The 18931-nt window shown below is 37.6% G+C and overlaps 1 protein-coding gene across 2 annotated transcripts in view; it reads right to left on the reverse strand.

Moving 5' to 3' along the window:
- AK5 (adenylate kinase 5) overlaps window positions 1-18931 on the reverse strand; it is a 295232-nt gene that overhangs the window by 273476 nt on the left and 2825 nt on the right. Inside the window, exons 2-5 of one of the 2 annotated variants that reach the window (XM_017531373.2) lie at window positions 16321-16507; window positions 9313-9480; window positions 5219-5388; window positions 4996-5109 (exon numbers count right to left, since the gene is read on the reverse strand). In XM_017531373.2, the coding sequence (XP_017386862.1) occupies window positions 4996-5109; window positions 5219-5388; window positions 9313-9480; window positions 16321-16507 (639 nt within the window). The remainder of the gene's footprint in view (window positions 1-4995; window positions 5110-5218; window positions 5389-9312; window positions 9481-16320; window positions 16508-18931) is intronic. The other variant, XM_037739572.1, reaches the window with a different exon arrangement.

The raw sequence follows: 18931 nt of genomic DNA on the forward strand, positions 1-18931 counted from the left end.
CCAAACAGCAGGAGATGAGGCTGTTGCAAAAAGAATTCCCATTAATCCACCACTACCATCAAAAAAAGGGCAACTAGCTCTGAAGCCAAACCTAGACTAAGGATGTTGTCTTTCTACCCAAGCCTGCTGTTTTAGGTGGCCTCAAGGTAATTGTCATCAAAATGGGAAAACAAAGAAATCACCACTATGCCATATATCTACTTAACAAAACTGCACTTGTACCCTCAATCTATAAAAAGAAAAATAAAAATAGGAAAAAAAAGAAATAAAGCAACTTAATAACGATCTCTGGAAAAGAACTTATGGTATAGTTACTAGCATGGACTGGATGCTTTTTGTTTTTTCTTCTTTGTGAGAGGAAATCTACCAAATTTGGAAAGAAATAGTTTTTACCAAAGTAAACGTAATTTTAGCCCAAAAAAAGGCTTTAAAAAAAATAGGTCTCAGCCAATTGTGGTGGCTCACACCTGTAATCTCAGCACTTAGGAGGCTGAGACAGGATGATCACTTGAGGCTAGGAGTTTGAAAGCAGCCTGGGTAACATAGGGAGAAAAAAAAAAAAAAAAAAAAAAAAAAAAATTTAACTAGCCAAGTGTGGTCCAGGAGTTCAAGGCTGCAGTGAGCTACAATGGTGCCCCTGCACTCCACCCTGGCTGACAGAGAAGGATCTCGTCCCTTGGGAAAAAAAAAAAAAAAAGAAAGGAAAGGAGCGCATAATAGATTCCAATATACCACTTCAATGTGTCATGCAGATAATGGACAAGGAAGAAGTTCTCAGAGGCACTGCCAGGGCAAGGACCCTTTGCAATCCCTGCCTAACAGGATTCACTCTGGTTCACTGAACACTGTATATTCTCAAACTTTCCTTTTCTGAACAGGAGCCTTTATTTTACTTGTCCTAGGCTTGCTCCTCCACTGTTTATTAGTGGTAGACAAGGAAGATAACTTGAAATTCAGTTTATAGGTAGCTGAGTATGAGGAGTCAAAGCTAGGCCTGATGAAGAAAACCATATATACAGTAGAGATTCTCCCCTTTTGAACTAAATGATGGGACTCTGGTTGTTTTACTTGGGGAGTGAGTGAGTACACTGTACATGTGGGAAGAAGGGAGGAGGTGGGCATTTGCATGGCCAGAGAGGCAAACCATGGGAGAAGCTGCTAGTGAGTTCTCTCAGACTTCCATGGTGATAACATTGCTGCCAGGCACCTGGCTGCCCAGCTGGACCCTACTTCCCAGCCTGCCTCCCAATTCCAACAGGACTAAATTCTCAGCAATGCCATGTGAGCAGAAACGATGGATGTCACTTCCAGATTTGAGACGTCAGACCTTCACATTCTCTTCCCCTTCCGTGCCAGCTGGAACCCATATGTGATGACAACCCTGTTTCAACCACACAGCCACTGACAGTGTCCTAGGAGATGGCAGAAAAACAAACCTGGGACAAACTATGGTCCCTAAATGACCTCAAGGAAAAAAGCTGCCCAATCAAGCTGGACTGTTAACATGGAGTCTATTCCAAAAGAGGAAAAATACACCTTTTCATCCTAAAGCCATTTAAGTGTTAAGGCCTTTTGTTACAATGGTCTGACCATCACCCATATATGGCTGACATCAGAAATTCACCTCTTCTCACACCCCAGATCTATGAGGAAATCTTGGAGAAAATGTTGGAATGAATGTACCTAACATTTGCACTAAAAAACAAATAAAAATTAGTTAAAGCAAACCCTTGAGGAGATGCAGCATAATAAAAATGTACATTTAGCTGTAGCCTTTATAATAAACCAGTAAATGTGTTTTCCTGAGTTTTGAGTCACATCAGTGAATTATACAGCCTATGGAGAGTGTTGTGAAAACCCTTAATTTATAGACGGCCAATCAGAAGTACAGGTGGTTGCTGGGACTTGTAACTGATGTCTGAAGCAGAAACAGGCTTATGGAACTGAGCTCTTAACCTGTGGGGTCTGAACTAACTGTGGATAGTATCCAAGTCGAACTGAATTCTTAGGCATCCAGTTGGTGTTGGAGAATTGAAGAATTGGTGTGGAAGACCCCACACATTTGGGGTCAGAATTGGTAGCAGAAAAAAAGACACCCCTGAAGCTTGAGCCTACATAGGGTGTGGAATAATCAGGGCTGATCCTAACACTACTTTACATAAACATTTCAGCTTTGCCTCTGTACCTGCTTAACTCCTATGGGATGAGCAAAGGAGACATTGACCTCAGACACCTTTGTACTGCCCACAGTGGCAAAACCCTCCAGGCTGCTACAATTCCAACCTAAGAAGATGTTAAACTGGACGTTTTCAGCCTCAGAAGTGTGGTTGAGAACAATAAATGTAAGTTACTGCATATTCTACAGAGATAACAGACTATCCTATAAAATTTGCTAACAGACCCCAAATCAGTACTGTTACTCATGATTAGGCTCTGTAAGAGAAGATGTAGATTGATCAGGTACCCAGAGAGAGTTGCCGGCGGGTTATGCTTTTCCTACTTCTTCCCTACGTAGACAAGAATCCTCCCTTTCTTCCCTCTCCCACCTACTGCAAGTCACATGAGTAGGAATTTCAGGATGCTGAGATACCGCCTTAGGTTTCTGAGCCTGAATCCGGTCCAAGCTGGGGACAGCAGAGATATGTTAAAGTGAGTGAGAAATTAAAGTTTGATTTAGATTGGACTGGATTGGACTTTTTAAGAGCTGAAAATGAGACCTTTTGTTTTTTCAGTGACCAGAAAAGCCAAGGACTCTTCCTGGGTTATTTTTCAACAAAAAAGAAAGATATTCAACATAGCATGTCTAAAAAGCGATAAAGAAAAAAATCAAGTAGCTTCATCTGCTTGTACCTACCAAGTTTAGCACATTCAATATGTGTGCAGGGGAACCAGGTTTGGGTAGCAATGCCTGCCTGCCTGCCTATCACACTTCTACCAATAATCAAGAATCACACGGAATGGCTGCCATAGCACCCGCTTTCAACAGCAATATCACATGTGGCAGCAACAGCAATAACAAAACTTCATCAGATACTTTCCAGTTTTTCTCTCTTCAAAGCCAGAACAATTAGGACCAGGTTCCTAGGCTGACTGAGCACCAGAAGTTCTGGATTTATGGTGGGAGAAGAAACATAAGAAAGGGACACAGACATGCTAACGTAATAGGTGATCCAAGATGGTTAATGGAAATATTAAGAAAAACGTTTTGTAAAGCTACCTCTGGCTTGCAACTGCCCAATTCCAGGCTTCTTTCGTGTGATACATAAACTGACATCTTATTTTACCTAATACTTTATAATACAATATATGTAATATGTTAAACACTCCTTGAAATAAACAAAAAGATAAACAAGTCTGTAGAAAAATGGGATAAGGCGAACATGCAATTTGCATAGAGAAGAAATACAAATGGCCAATGAATGTATGAAAATATACTTAACCTTAATAGTAACCCAAGAAATGCAAATTTAAAAAACAAAATACCACTTATCAGGTTGGCAAAAATTTTAAATATGAATTATATCTGGTTGGAAAGGGTCTGTAGAAAAAGGTCCTCTCATTCAACACTGAAATACCTTAGAAAGTCATTATGAAAATTTAGAATGATTCTGTATATGATGAGCATGTGCACGTGTGTGCATACATGTACGTATGTGTGTAAGTATAGGAAAAGGTCTAGAAGAATATATAACAAACTTAACAGTACTTCTATTTCTCAGGAGAGCAGGAGCAGCGGAATGGGAGGGTGTTGATAGGATTTCACATTTTACAGACAGACTTAAAATTTGTATGAGCATATATTACTTCTGTAATTAAAAGAAATTTTTTTTTGAAGCAGGGTGTTGCTGTGCTGGAGTGCAATGGTACCATCTTGGCTCACTGAAGCTTGGACATCCTGGTCTCAAGCAACTCTACCAGTCTCTTTTAGCCTCCTGAGTAGCTGAGGCTACTCAGATGTGCACCACCATGCCTGGTTAATTTTTTGTGCTTTTTTGTAGAGACGGGGTTTTGCCATGTTGCCCAGGTTGGTCTAGAACTCCTGGGCTCAAGCCATCCACCTGCCTTGGCCTCCCAAAGTGTTGGGATTACAGGGGTGAGTCCCTGTGTCCAGCCTTAAAATTTTTCTTTTTTTTGGAGACGGAGTTTGGCTCTATTGCCCAGGCTGGAATGCAGTGGCATAATCTCAGTTCACTGCAACATCTGCCTCCCGGGTTCAACTGATTCTCCTGCCTCAGCCTCCTGAGTAGCTGGGATTACAGGCGTTGCCACCAAGCCCAGCTAATTTTTTGTATTTTAGTAGAGATAGGCTTTCACTGTGTTGCCCAGGCTGGTCTCAAACTCCTGACTTTGTGATCTGCCCAACTTAGCCTCCCAAAGTGCTGGGATTATAGGCATGAGTCACTGCACCTGGCCAACCTTAAATTTTTTTTTAATGAAAAATCAGTAACTTAAGCTTTTTAAAGCTTAAATAGATATATAAAATATTTAAATTTATTTATTTTCCTTTAAAACAGATGTGTTGGGGGTTGAGCAGGCATAGCCTACCCAAATTTTGGCAACTGAGCCCTGTCTTAATCTATGTAGGTGGTTCGGTATTTCACAACCCAAAGGAAGTTTCCTTAGTTGGCACGAATATAACTATAGGGTAATGCTTTACATCCCTGGACAGTACTGAATAAGGCTTATTTTTAGTAATTCAAGATGAAAAAAAACAATTGTATGAAAAGTATTTTGAAATAAATTTTAGAGAGATTTGCACTTTTCAATAAAAAGAATTCCATTATTAGTTATCATTCTTTTTGGCAGAGACTGTCTTCAATTTTTAAGTGTTTGCCAAAGAAATGACCTTCTGCCAACCCATACTGATGTATTTGCCTGTTTTCAGACCAGAATTCATTCAAAAGCACCATAAGTCTTCCAAGAAGTCTTTTTGTTTTTATTCCCAGAATTTTAAGCAAAAACTAGTTCATTTAAAATATAAGGAGACATTCTTACTTGGTCCTCAAAAGAGAGAGCCTGGGCAACATCTCTTGGAAATCCATCAATAACAATGCCCTCTTCATCAGGTATTTGCATCAATTTTTGTTTTATCTCTGTAATTGTTGTTTCCTTTTATAAAGAGAAAGGATGAAAAAAAAAAAAACCACACAGTTAAACTTAGTATACTCAATTGGTACGAAAACATTTTGCAGAATAGAGGAAAATTACACAGCAGTACCTGTGGGGCCAATTCTCCAGTTGTAATTATCTTGGCAATAAGACTCCATTTCCTATTGCTGCTGGTACTGTGGATCTTCTTTCTTAATAATTCTCCCACAGAAATATACTGGAATCCATATCGTTCTGCAATTTTCAAACTCTGAGTACCCTTTCCACTTCCTGGACCACCTAGTATTTAAAACAGGCAAAACTGTGACCTCCTGCTACAATAAGAAACTCCCTTTTATACAATTACTATTTTCATCTGGGATACAGATTCTGTGTCACCAAGGCAGAGTGATTAATGGTTCCATTTGTGGCATTCTCAGTGCTGCCTTTGAATATAAAGCAAGTGGAGACTTTGTCAAGGAAAGAACTGTCTTGACCAACTATATTAAATGAGAGAGACAAGTTTTCCTCTACCTATTTGAGCAAATAGCTAATCTTTTAAAAAAGTTTTTAAATAGTGTAGTTGAAAGAAATCTTGACTATTTTTCTACAAAAAAATCTAACATTTTTTCCCTCTGTACTCAGAGAAAAATCTGTGGGATATAAAAGACAATGGTCAAAATAACAATAATAGACTCTATGCCAGCAAAGAGTTAATGTGTAATTTGGTGAAATGTAACCACTATTTTTAGACAAAGGCCCACCAGTATTTACACAGCTTATTTTAATCTTTTCTGAAATCTGTTTGCTATGCATGTCCTTGACTTATATCCTTTGAATTCAAAAGTTTCATGCAATATACAAACACACATATAGACCAATGGAACAGAATAGAGAACCTAGAAACAAATCCCCACACCTACAGTGAACTCATTTTCCACAAAGATGCCAAGAACGCACACTTAGTAAAAGGCAGTCTCTTCAATAAATGATGCTGGAAAAACTAGATATCTGTATACAGAGGAAAGAAACTAGATCCCTATCTCTTGTCATATATAAAAATGAAATCAAAATGAATTAATCACCAGATTACTTTGCAAATCAACAGTAAGTTTTGGTTTCAAATAGCTGCTTTAACTAATTTATGGGCAAATCATGGATTGGCTTGAAATAAAAAAAAATTCTCTGGCCAATTCCATTGAAAATTCAAACTGATTTACTCCTTGAAGAATCAGGTATCTTTCAGAAACTGTATTTCCACACTTAATCACAACCACCAAACTAAGAGATTATATACTCCATTAATTAAAAAAATTCAAACACACTGAGAATGTTATGATACTTAAAAAAAATTTTTTTTGGTCAACTAATGGAGGTAACAGTAGACAACAAAAAATATGATTGGCACAATTGACAGAGATATTCTCTGTCATTAACTTATTGGATGAGTTTAATTACTGAAAGTTTCTATTTATTTTACTTTTCTCTAAGGCCAGAATGGGCTTAATTTTGTTCTGTTCACTTATCTCTAATACTTATAAATATTAGGGTCCATCTCACTGATATTTTATGATTATGTTAACATAACAGAGATTCATATGTGTTCTACGACAGCCAGGTTTAAAAACATTCTGCAGCACTGGAAGAGAAACCATGTGGGCATCCATACCTCCATTCACTTTCTTGGGTTGGGACTAATACAAATTTGTAAGGTTCAGGTACAATTATTTTGTCATTCCATAAAAGTCATAAAATTGCCCCAATTATCTCAGAAAACCTGAAATCCACCCTCTCCTTTCTTTCCTTGTTTCAATCATCTTAAAATGACTTACATTTATTGGTTCTTCATCATTTTTGCAATATATAAAATGTTACAATACGGTGTATAAGCCTATAACCAGAATCACAATCTTGGGAAACAAGTTGATTTCACTGAATAAAAAGAAACGTGAAGTGGGGGAGATTTGAGCATTAATATTTTCTCCAAATATCTTAGTTTATTGACATATTTTAATCATTTTTTCATATAAAATTCATAATGCACAGAAAAAATATTTGTGCTCTTTTATAGAAGATCAATTTGATATCAAACCATTTTCATGAACAATCAAGCTTCCATTTGTTCATCCTGTTAATAATGACCAATACTTTACTACTAGCAGCAAGAACAACAAAATAGAAAGAATGTGTTCCGTCCACATAAAAATCATAAAATGATGAGAGAATTCTCAATTATTTTTCACCTGTTCTTCCATTATTTATTAAAGTGTTTCCTTGTCTCCTAGGAAAGGACTTGAAATTTTTAAGCATTCCACTTTGAAAAATAGAGATTTATGGCATTAACAGTGTCTACCATAAAGCCCTAAGGCGACCAGACGCAGTGGCTCACGCCTGTAATCCTAGCACTTTGGGAAGCCAAGGTGGGCCGATTGCCTGAGCTCAGGGGTTCGAGACCAGTCTGGGCAACACAGTGAAAACCCATCTCTACTAAAATACAAAAAATTAGCTGGACAGGGCAGTGTGTGCCTGTAGTCCCAGCTACTCAGGAGGCTGAGGCAGGAGAATTGCTTGAAACCGAGAGGAGGAGGTTGCAGTGAGCCGAGATCACACCACTGCACTCTAGCCTCGGACAGAGCAGGATCTTCTGTCTCAAAAAAAAAAAAAAAAAAAGCCATAAGAAGAATATTTTAACTCTTCAAAAGCTGACTTTAAACTCTCTTCCTATAATTTTGTTTACAAAATAAATCTGGCTTTGTTAACAATTCAGGGCCAGATATATTTGCAATTTCATTTTCATTTCACTTTAAAATGTGCAAATGTCATTCCTTCTAGTCTGGTGAGCTTAAATTCTTGTTATAGCATGATGTGTTTATTTGCATGCTTTTTTCCTAGTTGCCAACATTGCTGTGTCCTCAGGAGCACTACTTCCCTGCATGGGGTCTCTATACATTTGGCACTCTATTAATGCAAACAGCTAGAATAGCTTTGAACATTTCATCCCAGAGTTTTGCTTTGGCTGTCTCTGTGAAAGGTGATTCTAACTGAAAAGTGAAACAATTACTATGTGTTGCATATTCACAGGTCTTTTCATCATTTTCATAAATTTTGAGAAAGAATTTGCAAAAGTAGCCACAATTCTTTCTCTTTTTTTTTTTTTTTTTTTTCGAGAATAGGTCTCTGTCACCTAGACTGGAGTGCAGTGGAATTTACTGCAACCTTGAACACCTGGGCTCAAGCTATCTTCCCACCTCAGCCTCCCAAGTAGTTGGGACTACAGGTGTGTGCCACCATGCCTAGCTAAGTTTTTTGATTTTTTGTAGAGACAGGGTCTCACTATGTTGCCCAGGCTGGTCTGAATCTCCTGGGCTCAGTGATCCTCCCAGCATGACCAAAAAGGAATTTTTCAAAAATATTTAAAACATTTTCATTTCTATTTCGTGTGAAACATCATGGACTGATATTTCCATATTCAACATAAGATTCATGGTGGCAATTTTTAAAATGAACTATTATCATTATTATTTTGTTTAATACTCAGATGTTATGTGCTATGTAAAACACTATTCGATTAGATTTGCTTATCTTTTAACAGTGACTGGATTTATTGTAGGTGTCAATTTGCCATAAAGAAGATTCATTTATATGAATCTTTACCAATCTATTATTATTTATTTTTCCCTCTAAAGTTAATAGTGAGTAAAAATTTAACTTGTTGAGTTAAAAAGGGGAAAAATTACATTATGTTTAGAAAACTTTCTTTTTTCCTTCTAGAAACAGAGTCTCACTATGTTGCCCAAGTTGGACTCCTGGGATCAAGGGATCCTTCTGGCTCAGACTCCCTACTAGCTGGGACTGCCACCACATCCAGCTCTTAGAAAACTTCAATTGGCTCAGTTACCTACGATAAAGATTAACTAAATAAAACCACAGGACAATAAATCTTGAAGATAGTACTTTCAATTCATTATAGAGAATTTCTATGACATTTTCATGGGAATCTATGAAAATGCAATAGGCATTAGATTATACAATTATAACAATTTCTATTCTATTGAAACTTATCCTAAGAATATTTCCATTTATTGTCCCTTGAGCTTTTGTTTCTAATGCTTGTCATTATCCAACTAAGTATTTGTACATATAATAAATAATTTACTTTTTTGAAATGTAAACATTTAAACAGAGATAGCAACAGTGTGAGAATTTTGCTTTCTGTTCTCATACCTATAACAAGAATGATTTTGGGTCGCGGTCTAGTAGGATCAAAAACCTCATACTCCTCAATCAACTCTGCAGTCTCAGAGAGATCCGTGTCACTTTCTATAGAGAATTGATGGATTGGAGGGAGCCGATCATACCGCCGATATGGAAAGTTTGAATTTTCAGGCATTACTGCAAAAGAGTAAGATAACTTTGAAAAGGAAAAAACACCATAATAAAACACTTTTCACACTTAAATAATTAGTAAAAGCAATTTTAAAATTAAGTGGGTTTGTTTTCTCTTAACTGGAAGAAGACTCCCTAAGTGGTCAGCAGGTTTTATCGTAAAGGGTCAGATAGTCAATATTTTGAGCTTTGAGAGCCGTGCAGTTTTTATTCAACTTGGCCATGGTGGTATGAAAGCAGTCATAAACAATATAATAACCAAATGAGTGTGCCTGTGTTTCAATAAAACTTTATTTATAAAAACAGGCAATGAGATGAACTTGGCTCATGAAACTTTGCCACCCTCTGCCCTAGAGTAACCTGCTCAGATACTACCTAGTCTTGTAGGTTGTATACATCTTGGCCTCTGCAAATGGTACTCTCTGGAGTCATGTAGTACATAACCTTCACAATGTAGCTGACTGTCCATAAGACTAACGCTTATATATCATGATTTTCATTCATTCAACAAATATAGATAAGCTACTTACTACGACCCAGGAATGCTACTGGGGTCCAATAGAATGGCTTGGTGGCATAATGAATAAAAAATTAAGGTACTGTCATAAGTCAGGTAGAAGGGTGCAAATAATTCCTACAATTGGAATATCTTTTAACGTCATCTAACTTTACCTTATCAATATACTTATTATTTTTAATCTACTTGATTTAAAGATGTAAAAGCAAAAGTTTAAGTTTGTATCTACAATGGCAATAAATATTTCTATGTATTGCCATTTATAACATACCAGACATGTTAGTGTGTTAAGAATGATTTGGTGGAAGAATAAGATGTAGTCCTGTTCCTTCAGTGCTTATAAAGTACAGCTTATGTGTTTATATCTGATAGCTGCATGAACACCAGCCAGATAAATGTTAAAATGAATATCTGTCTGATAAACACCACATCATTCAATGAATTACATTTGCGGTGCAGTAGTAAGAAATGATTTGCAAAGGAGGCAGGACCTGAACTCCGAAAGACAAGCACAGGTGATGAAATATAGGAAGTATAACCCAATTGGTGGGAACAGTACAAAGATTCTAAGTTAGAAACTCAAATGACATGCTCAAAAGGACCAGAGGACAGGGGTGGCAAGTCCAAGGGAGATAGTCTCAACTAGTTGTTTACATATAGTTTACGACTCCCTCTTCTTCACCTCAGGTGTCAGTATTCCAGGAGGCACAGAGAAGCACCAACTACCCACACAGCACTTGCACAAAGGAAACAGGAGGCCATCTGCCCTTCCATGAGGAATTCTGCTAAGGGGACTACCGTATCTTAGCATGGCATAAGGCTTGCATCTCCTCCCAGAGGTGTTGATCCATTAGAACTTTCCATTTTCTGATGATACAATAAATAAGGGCACTGACCACAGACCCACTAGACTCATTTTGGTTTCATAAAAAGCATGGAGTAGTCTGCAGATGACAGCAGATATCCTTTTGAAAGAGCTGGGAAGGTCAACATCAGGAAAAACACCAACAACAGTATCCCCCTCTGCCTTGAAATTTAATTACTTCATCCAACGTAAGACAAAACATTATCTTGATTACTTTCTTCCCTCTTTCTGCACATCTATTCTGAAGACTTTATTTGCTAAACATATGCCATATGCATATGCTTTTCTCCATTTCTACTATCACAACTCTTCCAAGCCATTATCATAGTTTACCAGGAATATCATAATAGACTACTTACGGATCTACCTGCTTCCATGCTTGCCCCCACAATCAACTGCCTGAATTGTTCTTCCCCTGTTGCTCCCATGGCTGACTGCTTCTTGCCATTGACACTTTACCTTAAATGTCACCTCCTTCAAGAGGACTTTACAGACTTTCTTATCTAGTGCAGCCTCCCAGTGAATCTCAAGGACATCACTTTAATGTTCCGCACAGCACCTACCACTTCACCATCTGAGAGTTTTTTCATGTATCCATTCATTCACTGTGTGTCTTCTCCTATTAGATTAGAAGTGTCATGAGAGGAGGGGCCTTACCTATTGCCTGGAGCTCTGTATCCCTGGGATCTAGAACTGTGCTTGGCAGATGGTCAATGTCCAATAGATATTTGTTGAGTTAAAGATAACGTCTTACTGAAATAGTTTCCCACAGAGAAAACTCAGAAGATAAAATGGGCAGGCAGAGTGTGGTTCAAGGTGGAGGTCCTGGAGCCCTTTACCAGGGTAAAGGGTTTAGCTTTAATCTAGTAAAAAGTCAGTGGAGGATTTTTGCCAGCATGTGGTAAGAGAAAGGAAGCAATGAAATAAATTTTTTTGGAAGGCTAATCTGCTAGTTAAAATGACTTGGAGCAGGGAACGACTAAGAACAGAAAGAGTAGCAGCTAGGTGGCTGTTAAAGTAGTCAACAGATGAGAAATAAAGGCTTAGGCTAGAGTGGTAACAGTGGAAATGGAAATGGATGGCTATATATAAAAGACATGATTAGGGCTGGAATGTGAGAAATGACAGGAGGTGACAGTTCAAAAACAGCTTCCAGGTTTCGAGTCTAAAAGGACAAGGAACATACTGCATTTCACGTAGCATCTTTCTTCCCTCTCTTTTCTGCTCTAGCAATATTGGACTTCTCTCATTCCTGACCAAATTATAGCCTCTTTGTCTGCCTCAGGAACTTCTCTTCTCTGTTCCCTGGTACAATCTCTTCCATTCTTCTCTAGCTAACATATACTTAGCTTCCTGCTCCAAGTATAAGCACATCACTTCTTCCAAGAAGCCGACCCTGAACCCCAGCCTAGGTTAGATTCAGTCCTCTGTTAACATGGTTAATTCCTTAACATATGAGTTTCCTATACTACCATATGCTCCTGCCTATATTTCTACTGCTTGACTTCACTGTTAGACTGTAAGATCCCTGAGGGAAGGTGCCATGTCTGTTCTTTCTTGGTGGTTGTATTTTCAGTTCTAAAATAATGTCTGAACACATAGTAGTACTCAATAAATGGTCAATTTATTGCCCAACTGACTTACTGACTGACTGCAGGAAACAGGAAAAGTAGTAATTGCTGATTTTGAAGTAAACATGGTGTGTTTGGTTTTGGACATGTTGAATATAAGATAATGAGATATTCTGGAAGACAGGCTCTATGAATGTCTGGGGTTATGGATTAGAACTCTTATTCACAGATAATTATTCAATTGTATGCAAGTGACAGAAAGAAAGGGATGCTTACCTCATATTTAACACTTTAAAGAGCAAATAATTTAATCCTTAAGGGCTTGATCATATTTTAACTTAGAAAAGTAACTTGATAAGATGAAAACATTTCATTTCTCAGGATAATTTTTCACAGTAACGATACATTAGCATAGCTATGGCAATATTTTTGCAAAAAATGCACAAATCACTCTTATTTCTAGAAATAAGCACTATGCTTTAAGATACTGGGCAGTTAGCAATTTTGTTGAATGTAATAAACTATTCCACACATTACAGCTAAAACCTCCAAAGCACAAAAGAATAAGGCATTTCACAAAATAGAATTGTATTATTACAGGGCCAATCAGTTTAGAAACCATTTTCTGTTTTTTTTTTTTTTTTTTTTTTTTTTTTTTTNTGCATGTAGCTGACCAGCCTACCAGGTCTTTTATGCAGTTCAACATACACAGTGACACCAAGGTAAGACAAATGAAGTTCCAGTTTGGGTGCCTCTATCTCCCTCCCCTGGATCCTGATCCAGTGATTGTCAAAGCCAGAAAGAACTGGGATAGGGTGCTTGATCATGGGGACAGTTGTTGCAGTTCACCCGGCAGATGGGAAAGGGGGAAGGTTTCACTTCTTCACAATTTGAATGACATCCTCATCCTCCAATGTATGGTCTTTACCCACTTTCTGAGGATTGTGTTTCACAGAGAGACCCCAGACCAGACCCAAAGGCCAGTTACCATTTTCTGTTTTTTAGCATACCTTTTAGATACAAGTCTGTGTGATGCAACGTTCTCACCACCATAGGTATATGAAAAGTTTGTATTCAATGATTAGCTAAAAGATCTCTGTGTGGGAATTCTGGTAAAGTATCAGTAGGTAAGGAGAACCTAAAATTAACATGCAATCTTGTTTTAATGATAATTAAGCCGACATTTTCCATTCTTGTTTTAGCTTATCCTGCTCAATCAGGAATTCCAAACTCACAATTTGTGCACCCAATATAGCCCCACAGATGTGTTTTGTTCAGCTGGACATTCTTACAAAATTTGTACTTAACTGTCTCTAAACCATGACTGTTCTTTCCAGTTCTGCTCTCTAGTTTGGCCACAGTCCTCACCATTCTCTATTGACACGTGGCCTGCCTAGCTTCTACGTATAACCAGGACAAGCAACAGTAAAAAATTTTATCAAATAGAAGCATCAAGATTTCATTTTGTTGCAGTCACTTTTACACCCAGTCAGGGCAGCTTTCCAACTAGGTAGATATCACAACTTCTTATATTGAATTTTTAAAATGTATACCTCAGGTTTATTAGTACTTGAAGGTTTAGAAAGCAGGTCCCTGTATTAATCTCCCTTCTAACAAGAGTACAGGGTATGTATTTAACACTAAGTATGATGACGCCCTGGAAAGTAAGCTTCGTGTATGTTGGGGATGTGTATGAACTGTTCAAGCCCACTAAAATATCATTTATTCACCAAAGCAGTAATTAATTAAGTGGTGTGCTGCAGCAGCAACTGGCTAAAGATACAAACATAAGTACCTGCTGCCCACAGAGAGGACACATCTAAGCTGTGACTGCACAGTTTGGAGTCCTAAACTCCAATTCCGTTCATTTACTACTCTGTGTACCAGGCTGTTCTCAGTGAACTAGAAATCCTGCTGATTTACAAAGAGTGACCTTTATACCTGGGACTCTGCTTGGTTATCAAACCAGAAAGTAGGTCTATGAATAGATTGTATGGTAAGAAAAAAATCTCTTTGATATTGTAAGAGTTCTAAGGGTTAAATCAAAATATGTGGTGCAAAGTCGATTTAGTAAGCATATGCAGACACAACCCTACCTTAGGACTTCCCACAGAATGTAACCACATGGCTTATTTTGTACTGAGTGTTATTTTACCTCCTGTCTATGTAAGATGGAGAGCAGTGAGAGACCTTGTAGAGTAGTTAGATTAATTGCTCTCTAAGACTCAGAATGCAAATCTTATTACCTTATAGTCACACCAAAAGTTTTCTAATTATCTGTTTTTTGGTCTGTTATAACATTTGAAGATTTCTAAAATTAGCTTTAAATAGCAATTTCAGACATCTCATTACTTTCCAGCAGCATTGAGAAATTTGGTCGGGGTCATATCATTGACTCATGCATGAACAGTGAAGGACTCTTTTCTTTAGAAATGTTTCTGAGGAAAAGCTATTTCTGTTTTTCTTCTTTTGCTTATGTTTCTTGAAAATTATCACACTGTGACTTTTTCCCACCCTGCATTCAAGTAAAATCTAAGTGAGTCGTGACTAACAAGGTTAAGCAAAGATTTGCTTCCTGCTTATATTCATTGCAGATAGAATTGTCTCCATTTCAAATTCTGTCTGTATAGCATCAAGTTTTTGTGGTATAATTTTTGAGAATGGTTTCAGTTTTGAAAGTATAATGAACTTGGCCACTAGAAAAGAATTAATTTGTTTCCCCTGCTTCGAACTGATTCACTTGCATATACTATTATACTTCTCAACTTCACCTAGAGCCCAAAAGGCTGGTAGGCTCATGTTGAATCCCTAATTTTGATAAGCATATATTTCAGAAAGAGATCAGAGCACCATGAATCTTCTCTAATGAACTGCAGTTTTTAGTTCTAAACAATTCCTAAAATTTAAACAAGTTTACTTCTCCAACTTCTTTTATAGCACCCAAACGCCTAATCTAATACATTGCATTCAGTAGCTTTAATAAATTTTTATTGAATTAACTAGTGTTAAAGTGAACTAAATATGGCCTGAGAAGGTCTCCGTACTTCTATATTTGGGTCCTTGTGGACAAACTGCAACCTAGCCTAATAGGTAGACAAGATTGAAAATCTAACTTAGGTGTATGTGCCTGTAACAACAGCTGAGTCTTGGCCAATCCCAGCGGCTGTACTTCAACCATTCATACACTGCTGAGTGTTCAAACTGTGTTCAAATAAGGCAAATGCTGAGCTGTAACCAATCCAGCCATTCTGTACCTCACTTCTGATTTCTGTACACCATTCCTCTTTTTTTATCTACAAATCTTCTTCCACCATGCGGCTGTGCTGGTGTGTCTGTGAATCTGCTGTGTTTCTGGGGACTGACCAATTCACAAATTGTTCACTGCTGAATTAAACTCCTTTAAATTTAATTCAGCTGAAGTTTTTATCACTAGTATAAACTTTACATGCATTTATGCAGATGCATTAATATGAACTCTGAACTTGAAAACATTAATAGGCCAAATCTCTTTCTAGCTAATAAAAAATGCTGAACTGTTACGTAACAACTACCAATTTTACCTGTATTTATTTACTGAGAGAAATCTTATTTGCAATTTTAAGAAAAATTCATGGTTTGTTAATGTAATTTATTTTGCAAAATAATAAAGTCGGTAATGTAAAATTTCATTAAGCCTCTAATGAATTGCTGGACAATGGTATGTAGTTTTCTTTGTCTTTTTATGGAAGTGATCAGAATTAGTAGCAGAGAGAAATTAATCATGATCCAAGGACTTATATTCTTCCAGGCATTTGTAAACTCAACAAATGAAATCACTGTGTAAAGTTTATATGGCATGTTTTAAAGAGACTGCTACAACTATAAAATGGTCTATTATTCTCCATATACATTACCATTTCTTAGAAAGGATCTCCGTGACTGTCCACCATTTAATGGAGGTAAGGTCTTCTTTTCCTGGCTGACAAATGTATCCCATTTCACCTTGTCACAGCCACCTAGTTCCTTCACTTTCTGTAAACAACTTTCCAAGTACTCTACTGGGTCTTCGGGCTTAGAACACATCAGTCCATTCAAAAGGCTCTGAAATAAAACATGTACAATAAAATACGTTTTAAACCCACCTTTGTTTTTTCTTTAATTTTATTTATGCTTTTTTTTGAGAGACAGTCTCACTCTGCTGCCTAGGCTGGAGTGTGGTGGCAAGATCTTGGCTCACTGCAACCTCCACCTCCTGGGTTCAAGTGATTCTCCTGCCCCCGCCTCCTGAGTAGTTGGGTTTACAGGTGCACACCACTATGCCCAGCTACTTTTTGTATTTTTGGTAGAGACAGGGTTTCATCATGTTCGCCAGGTTGGTCTCAAACTCCTGACCTTAGGTGACCCATCCGCTTTGGCCTCCCAAAGTGCTGGGATTACAGGCATGAGCCACCGCACTTGGCCCCACCCACCTTTGTTAAAATAGTGTTATGCCTCATCTTTGAATTCTGGTTGTTTACGTTCTTGGCATTTGTCTTTGAATAAACAATTAGAGTTATAATTACAATCTGACTGAGTCACTAAGATAATCCCTTAAATTCTTGCCTAATTAGTTTTCAGTTCATATTCTTAAACAATTCAGGCAACTACATAGTTTAAAATGGAAGAGCCATTCACTTTATCACAGTGAGATGAAATGCAGTATGTGAAAATGCCCTTGGTCATTATTTATCTCACTCCTACCCACCCTTTAAGTCTCTAAGCCTCAGTTTCTACTTTTATAAAATTGGGGTGATTATAAAGACATCAAAGAGTTTTTTGAGAATTAAATAATTTCATATTTGTACAGTGCATATTAAGTTCCTGGCATACAGTAAGTGCCCAAAAACTTTGTTGGTGGTTTTAGTTATTATTACTATCAAGATGTCTTCTGTGAATCCCTAGGTTGGTCTGTGAACCCCTTCTGTGTTCCCATGGTATCTAGAATAAAATGTCATAAACCATTAGGCTATGCATTGGTCTGTCTTCTAAACTATAAGCTCTTCAACAACACAGAGTGAGTCTCATTCATTTTTCAATCCCCAGATACTGATGCTTTCCCTGGCATTTAGTAGGAGCATATTTAACTGTTTTACAAGTGGAAAAAACAGAAATCACTCAAAGCTCAAGTCTAAGTGAGACTCAAAAAACTTGAGGTCTGACACTCAAAAAAATTACTATTTGACACAGAGTAAGTCACTCCAGTATCCCAATGAGATTCCAGAGGAGAAAGAAAAAAAAAACAAAAAAAAAAACCAGGATCCTGCTATTACATTTTTGGTTCGTGGTGTCTGATGTGTCATTGGTACTAGTTTCTAAAAATGCTACCAGTTTGGAAATGCTGATTCCTGGAAGCTGGACTTATGTGCAAAATATTTTCCTTTAGAGTATTTCATGGAAAAAGCATAAAGGATTATTCTTATGAATATACATTGTTAGTATACAAAACACCTTTCTAAGGGTTGGCATTTGTTTAAATACAGTATTTTTTTTCAGTTATTTTTCTGTGTAATTTGCTCAGAATGGTAGGCAAGTTTCACTAGGTACATTTGCTTTCTGAAACCTAAATAGAGTAGTCTGGAGTGTGCACCTCGGTCAGCCAAGTTCATTTGCAGAGGGAGCAGAAAAAACTACCTGGGCATCCAATCCAGTTTATGTGTCAAAATCTGTCCTATATACATACACACTGCCGTTGAGCTTCTCACATTCCTCCCATAAGCCAACCCAGTATTAGCCTTATTAATACATAAAACCCTCTGTGTCATTTATTTATTTGTATATCCAGTGACTTCTCAGCCTTGTGTGACTTTATTATCCCCATTTTATAGATTAAGAAATCATGGCTCAGAGATGTTAGTGACTAACTCAAGGTTACTCAACTAGAAATTCCTAGGCCCAGGATTTCAACTTAACGATTCTGATTCCAAAACTCGTATATTCTTCTCTGTACCTGTTGCAAAAACATGGTATGAGATAAAAGAAAATACAAGATTCTCTGTGCCCTCTGCAAAATGCCCGCTTTTTATCCCTACTATTGCCTGAAATGGGTGAACACACTCAATGACTCTTTTCTGAAAATATACATTTTCAGCATCCGTAAACAAAACTGGTTCTCCAAAGGGCATTGACTTTAAAATGTGACAATGAGTTCCATTCCTTCATGGATAATTCAGATCTTTTCTTCTCATAGCCAGCCACTATCAGGGATTGAAGATAACCAGCACACATTATTGCTCAGTCTCTGAGTTAACCCTTTGAGACCCTGAGTAATCTAATTTGACTTTCCACAGTATTAAAATTGCCAAATCTCTGCTGTAAGGTACAAGATCAGTATACACACCATAAGATTAGCCAGAATTAAGAACTCATGATAAGGCCGGGCGCAGTGGCTCAAGCCTGTAATCCCAGCACTGTGGGAGGCCGAGGCGGGTGGATCACGAGGTCAAGAGATCGAGACCATCCTGGTCAACACGGTGAAACCCCGTCTCT

Source organism: Cebus imitator, unplaced genomic scaffold, assembly GCF_001604975.1.
Source record: "Cebus imitator isolate Cc_AM_T3 unplaced genomic scaffold, Cebus_imitator-1.0 Scaffold3, whole genome shotgun sequence".
Lineage (NCBI taxonomy): Eukaryota > Metazoa > Chordata > Mammalia > Primates > Cebidae > Cebus > Cebus imitator.